Source organism: Pholis gunnellus, assembly GCF_910591455.1.
Source record: "Pholis gunnellus genome assembly, chromosome: 6".
Lineage (NCBI taxonomy): Eukaryota > Metazoa > Chordata > Actinopteri > Perciformes > Pholidae > Pholis > Pholis gunnellus.
In genome coordinates, this window is record NC_136532.1 from 897,287 (window position 1) to 903,286 (window position 6,000).

General features: G+C 40.5%; 1 protein-coding gene across 4 annotated transcripts; it reads right to left on the bottom strand.

Moving 5' to 3' along the window:
- Nucleotides 1–218: 218 nt before the first annotated feature.
- cyb561a3a (cytochrome b561 family, member A3a) lies at nucleotides 219–4,227 on the bottom strand. Of its 4 annotated transcripts, none has more exons than XM_079162030.1 (7): nucleotides 4,216–4,227; nucleotides 3,406–3,553; nucleotides 2,258–2,462; nucleotides 1,183–1,391; nucleotides 916–1,070; nucleotides 662–824; nucleotides 219–567 (listed from the first exon to the last, which is right to left on the bottom strand). In XM_079162030.1, exons 2-7 carry the CDS (start codon nucleotides 3,544–3,546, stop codon nucleotides 541–543), a joined length of 900 nt encoding a protein of 299 aa, XP_079018156.1. In that variant the 5' UTR covers nucleotides 3,547–3,553; nucleotides 4,216–4,227; the 3' UTR covers nucleotides 219–540. The 4 variants fall into 4 exon arrangements, with proteins under 4 accessions (XP_079018156.1, XP_079018155.1, XP_079018154.1 ...); XM_079162029.1 differs by lacking the exon at nucleotides 4,216–4,227 and adding an exon at nucleotides 4,135–4,212; XM_079162028.1 differs by lacking the exon at nucleotides 4,216–4,227 and having other exon boundaries at nucleotides 3,406–4,008.
- Between the last annotated feature and the right edge of the window lie 1,773 nt (nucleotides 4,228–6,000).

Genomic DNA, 6,000 nt, shown 5'->3' on the forward strand with positions numbered 1-6,000 from the left:
GACATCATAAAATATGAAGACAGACATTCAAAGCTTCATTCAAACCTCAATAGAAGCTTTGACATGATGTGTTACAGCCCTACTACTAATTCAGGATGGCATCAGGATTGATCTAAAAGAACATTAAGGTAACATCATTAACTGAAAAACAAACATTTCATCATAGATGTTGGTCAGGCATTAAATATTATGAAACAAAACTTACTTACTTTTTTATTTTTGGAGATTTATTCTTCACCTTAAGAACACATACAGTATGTGGTAACAACATTCTAAAAGTCAAGGTTCTCTCAGCTGGCTAGCAAGAGATTTAACAGTGCACGAGGAGATTGTTTTGGCAAAGCACACTTTATTTTACTCTTTGGTGAAAAACAATTTCATATATAATTTCAAATAAATATTTACACCCCAAAACAAACAGATAATTCTCAGTGTTCAGCTGCTTGTACATTCAAAGTAGATGTTAAAGTGAATTGTGACCTGTGATGGTTAAACTGATTTTGATGGACGGGTTTGCGGTGAGCATTTCTAAAATTCACGTCACTCATTTTCTTCTTGAAGCAGTGGCTGTGGAGAGAGGAGATATGGATGATTGTGAAATACTTCATTCAAATAAATCCTCTAATCTCTTTTATTGCGTATCAACTGCTGATATTCTCACCGTGTAAGCCAGATCCTCGGGCCTGGAGTCTGGTCGCTGCCATTCATGGTTGGACAAAATCTTAAGGACCACCAGGCCGAAGGCTACAATCAGAACTCCTAATACATTTGCAAACACGGCCTCCGGTGGAAGGTCAGCATACGCCTGATTTGCGCTGCCTTGGCTGTGGAAAAATACGTTCAAGAGGGCAATTTTATTATATCTTGAGGGAAAATATGTATTTAAAAAAAGGAACTCCGAATTATGGCACTCACAGAACAAAGAAGAGTTTCTCGTTGATTCCGGAGATGCAGGCCGCGATGCTGAGCCACAGGATGCTGCCTCCCATCCACACGTGGGCGGGCTTCAGGAGAGCACGCAGTGACATGGGGGAGCAGGGCAGGAGGAAGCCCGCCATACCCACCACCCACTGGACCGAAAGGGACAGACGTCCACAGATACAGTGAACACAAACAAAGACCACGCCCACCGTAGTCCACTTGACAAATCCAACGATTTCAGTTTCTGCATGTCAAGTCTACCTGTATGGCGAAAAGAGCCGTGGCAGCGATTCCAATCCAGCTGTGCAGAGAGTAGAGGTTGGGGATCTTTTTGGCATTGTGGAAGTCGAACACAGCACAGAGCCCCACGACCGACAGGATCAGGGCGAGGAGCATCAGTGTGGCGTGCAACAGTTTCCAGGGGAGTTTATTCTGACCCCAGGTCAGGGGGACGCGGTACAACACAGCTCCTGTAGGGAGGAGGCAACGACAGACAACATGCTGAAGTCATTCGTACACTCCAGTTAATGTCTATGGGTTATAAAGGCATTTAGGTTCACGTGCTTTTGACCTAAAGACAAATCTTTTGATCGTCCGTATTACAAACTGGAGATATGGAGTTTGAAACGCATGGGCATTGTTGCATTATGGGAAATGTAGGAGCTGGTGTTTTTAGGAGATTAACTCATACCAGGTATTGAAAGTTGATAATAATAATAATTAATATTGTATGAAGCAACGTCTGTAGTGTCATTTGTGTGCTTATGAACAAAACAAACTGCAAACAAGCAGTGGACTCTGACATGTCCAACATGATGACGTGTGTGTACTTATTTACTGACATTTACATCACTTCTGCCTCAGTTTTTGACATACCTTCGACACCATTTAATGTCCAGAGTCGCTGCCCTACGTGTGCACCGTACAGTCACCCTGACATAAATCTAATGTGATTTCACTGAGCAAAAGTGTGAACTTTCTACCTTGTATTGCTCACAGAACTCAAGACGGAAACAAACAGTAGCCATTACTAGAATACATTGCATCATTGCAGTTCCTTGCTGAAAGGCGTCTTCTTTCATTCCATCAAATTTAACGTTACATCAGATGAAACAAAAACAGTGACTTCAATCACTGAGGTGTGGCACTTAAAGCAGAAGAGCCCACATGTATGCAACTGAAATGATGCATTTAATTATACGCTAGGTCTCTTTGAAGCCTGTAGTGTGTAATTATCTTGATAAAGGCTGACTGTCACACAAGGTACAATAGAAGTGAGAAACAGAAATAAAACAGTTTCATCGAAAACATTTTTTTTTTTAAACACGGTACCCACCGTTACCGTACAGCACGATCAGGCCCGTTACCATCAGGACCGGGTGCCAGTTGAACTGCAGCGTCGAGCCGTCCCAGGCAAAGCCGCCCCGCCACTGGCTGTTCCACAAACACACGCACACCATGCAGGCCAGGCTCAGGCCCAGGCCCAGCACGTAGCATATGTAGAAGCTCATGATGGACCACATCCTGCTGAGACGTGTCGGCTGAACCATGAAGAAGAAGTAACATCAGAACAGATAGGGTGGCGCTGCACTGAAGCGGTTTACACAGTCAGAGGGACATCACCCAGGAAGCACTGATTTGGTCATTTGCAGGTCAAAGGATTCCTGAATGTCTCCATTTAAAGGGTTAGTTTGGATGTTTTGAAGAAGGGCTGCAGGTGGTTCTTACAGTTTCAGTTCCCCGAAGGGAAATGTCTGTCTGACGGCAAGGTAAAGCGGTGAAAACATTCTAAATATAGCGCAGACTTAAACTGATATTGTTTCTTCTCCAAGCTGGGGGCTTGCTGACCAGATAAGTAGCCTTCCTCATGAAACATATCCAAACTATCCCTTTAAGACTGAGCTTTCTTTTTTTTTTACTGAAGACATCAAGGTCACATGTAGTCATTGTTACAACAGCAATTTCAGCACATGACAGATTCCTTCATCACATTTACACATTGTCATTGTAAGGCTGTTGAAACAATGGAAATATGTGTGAACAACACTTTTCAATCAAATCCAACACTAACCCTCCTTGCTCACTCTTTAAACAGCTGCAATGGATACATGCAGAAGCTAACTGCCATCATTGAACGTTCACTAAATTAAATGAATGCCAGAAATAAGAAACAATATAAAAATCCTGTGAAAATGTACTTAAATTACTTTTAACAATCTTAACTTATCCATTGGAAACACGCTAAACTGCAATTAAAGTGGTTTAAAATGTTTTGAAAGTTTCTTATTTCCTTTGACTGGCACTATTTATATCACACCAAACCAACACTTTTATCATAAGCCACACATGTGATTGTCATAAAAAATATGCAGTAGTGCTGGACTTCTTACCTGGTCCACCGCTGCTCTGACACTGACAACACTTCCTACTCTACTGAACAGAAGTTATTGGCTTTCATCTGGTTACTGTTTAACAGATACTCACAGCTCCAGCTGCTCTCACTTCGTGTTTCTCTGGTTCTACTGAATGCTCACTTCCACATTCAGCTGTGTTGCTGAGGGGGCTGAGGGGGAAGCAGTCAGAGGTGGAGGAACAGCTGGGAGATGAGGGGCCAGCCTGCTGCATCTGCTGCCTATAAATAAGATGGAGAGTGGGAGAGGGGTCCATTCATCACTTTGGGTGTAGAGTCATTAGAAGCATCCGGCAAACAAACAACAACAAACACAAACACATTATCTGCTCCAGCTAAACAAACAGAAATTATGAAAGGTTTGTTAAGTTTAAAGTGGAGTGAACACTTTTTTGCGGACTTTCCAAAACTGACAAAGTGACCAAGTTAGTGCAACAAAACCTCTGGAAAAAAACAATCGCTTGCTGGCGTAGTGAGACGTCTCGTGACGCAATAAACGGGAGGTTACACCTTCAGTGTGACATTGGCGTGTTCTTCACGTAACGTTATCCAGCGAACTATTTCAACGTCAGCAATTTACATTCTGACAACGTTTCTGAAGTACAGCGTATTAATCAGTGTCATTTCTACATTATACGCTAACGTGACGGTAATTCACGATGCGGCGATATTTTTAATTAGCATGTTTTTTAAACGAAGTCTGTAGTACGTAAACGTCCCAAGTTGCGTAGCTAACGCTGCTGCTAGCATGTACACAAACAGTCGGAATAATTCACGGGTTCAAAAAGCGTATATTCATGTACCTCGTTTACACACACTCCATGTGTATAAAGCTATGTAAGTTAAACAGGTTTAACAAACTCATTTCAGGAAGAGATGTTTACCTAAGCCATTTCCTTATTGACAGCGCAAGGCCTTGTGGGAAATGTGGTTTTATTTGTCACCAGCACACCCGTCGCCCCCGACGCTATCTAATCGTGATGATTCTACGGTTGAACGGAACAATGTAAACTCCTGACTGTACGCGCTGACGCTTTGCCCTCCAGTTCCTCTGATGCTATTTCCTTCACCTCGGAACAATCAGCCTTCATGATTAAATAAGATGATACAACTTTATTGATCGACGAGGAAACATCATTTCATTGACGCACTGAAAGCAATAAGACTCAGCAGGGAACAAATGAAAATGTAATTTAATTACACACAAGCTATATTAAAAAATATATATATCATAACTAAAGAATACAACAATAAAGCTTTAATATTTATAGTCAATAAACAAGGTTGAAGTTGTACAAACATATGAAGTACTAGCTACTACTGATGAAATAACTCAAATAACTCCTTTGCCTCGAAGGCTGTGTGAGTTGTGTGATTACAGTGAGCATATGAATCCAAAAGGCCTCCCTGTAGGAGGAGGGCTATGGCTGCATGATGACCTGTACAGATCTGTTGTCTTCCAGCTCCACCTGGAGGCAGTATGAGTCCGTTTCTGACTTGTTCCTCTGTGTTGTCTGCTTCATGCATTTCAATGCTATTATATACTGCTCTCAGGTGTCAGTGGTCCTAAAAATATATTTAAGTTTAAAGGACTTATAAGTAAGTAATATGACTAATTTAATTATAATATATGCATATATTTATTTATTTTTTACATTTATACTAATTTATATTTAATTTTAATTACTGATTATGAAAATCTGTTATTTGTTTTCCTGACTACTATCGTTAATAGTACTAAACAATGTATTTTCATAGTCAATAATCATATTTCTTCACTGTAAATTTTGAAACATAAATGGCACATATAGTTCAGTTCTGTCTTTACTGAAATGTGGCTTGCAGAACTACAAAAACAGACACACTAAAGCAAACTCATTCATCAGCAAAACATGTAAAAGAGAAAGAAAAATAAATAGGACAGAATAAAATAAAAGAATCAGTTTGAAAGAGTAGCACACTATGGCAATAAAAACAATGAGACATGCACAATAAGTCAAACGTATCGAATATGCATACATTGTAATTCCTGTTCTCTGACTGCTTCACAGTCACTAAATAATGCACACACCATGCACATTCCCAGGTTTGTGCTGCAGGTGCTTTTATTTCAGATTTGCCCTGTTGTGCATGCAGTAACTGCAGCAGATGGTAGAATCTTTCCTTCACTTTTTGAATGTCCTTGTTCTTTCTGTATACATTTTTTTTGTCTCTATGTATATGTCATTTCTGTATCATATTCAGGAACCTAGTCTGAGTTTTTTCTTTAATTAATATCTGCTGTGTGTGTTTTTAATATTCTGCATTCTAGACACTTAGCTTGTCTGGTATTGATTTCTCTGATGACTGTGCAAAAGGTTTTGAACTGTTTTCTAATGGGTTTTCGAGTGTGATTTTTAAAGGCCTAATGCAACAGGAAGCCATGTGCTCCTCCCATAATATGTAAACGTGATTGAGGACACTCCTCCCCATGATTGAGCGCACCTGTGCCATATTGCATATTTAATACCAATGGTGTTTTTTGTCCCTCGATACCCTGGAGAAGACTGTCATGGTGAAACGTTGGTAAAGCGTTGAGTCATTTGCTTGAGCGTCGAAGCTTCCAGGTTGTGAGCTTTATGCTTGCATTGTCAACCACATCTCGATTACAACCTCAAACACGTGACCTG

Coding starts and splice junctions, on each gene's coding strand:
- cyb561a3a (XM_079162028.1), bottom strand. CDS start 3,588: ATGGACCCCTCTCCCACTCTCCATCTTATTTATAGGCAGCAGATGCAG. Junction 1,392..2,257: donor GATCGTGCTGTACGGTAACG/GTGGGTACCGTG, acceptor TCCTCCCTACAG/GAGCTGTGTTGTACCGCGTC. Junction 1,071..1,182: donor CGGCTCTTTTCGCCATACAG/GTAGACTTGACA, acceptor CTTTCGGTCCAG/TGGGTGGTGGGTATGGCGGG.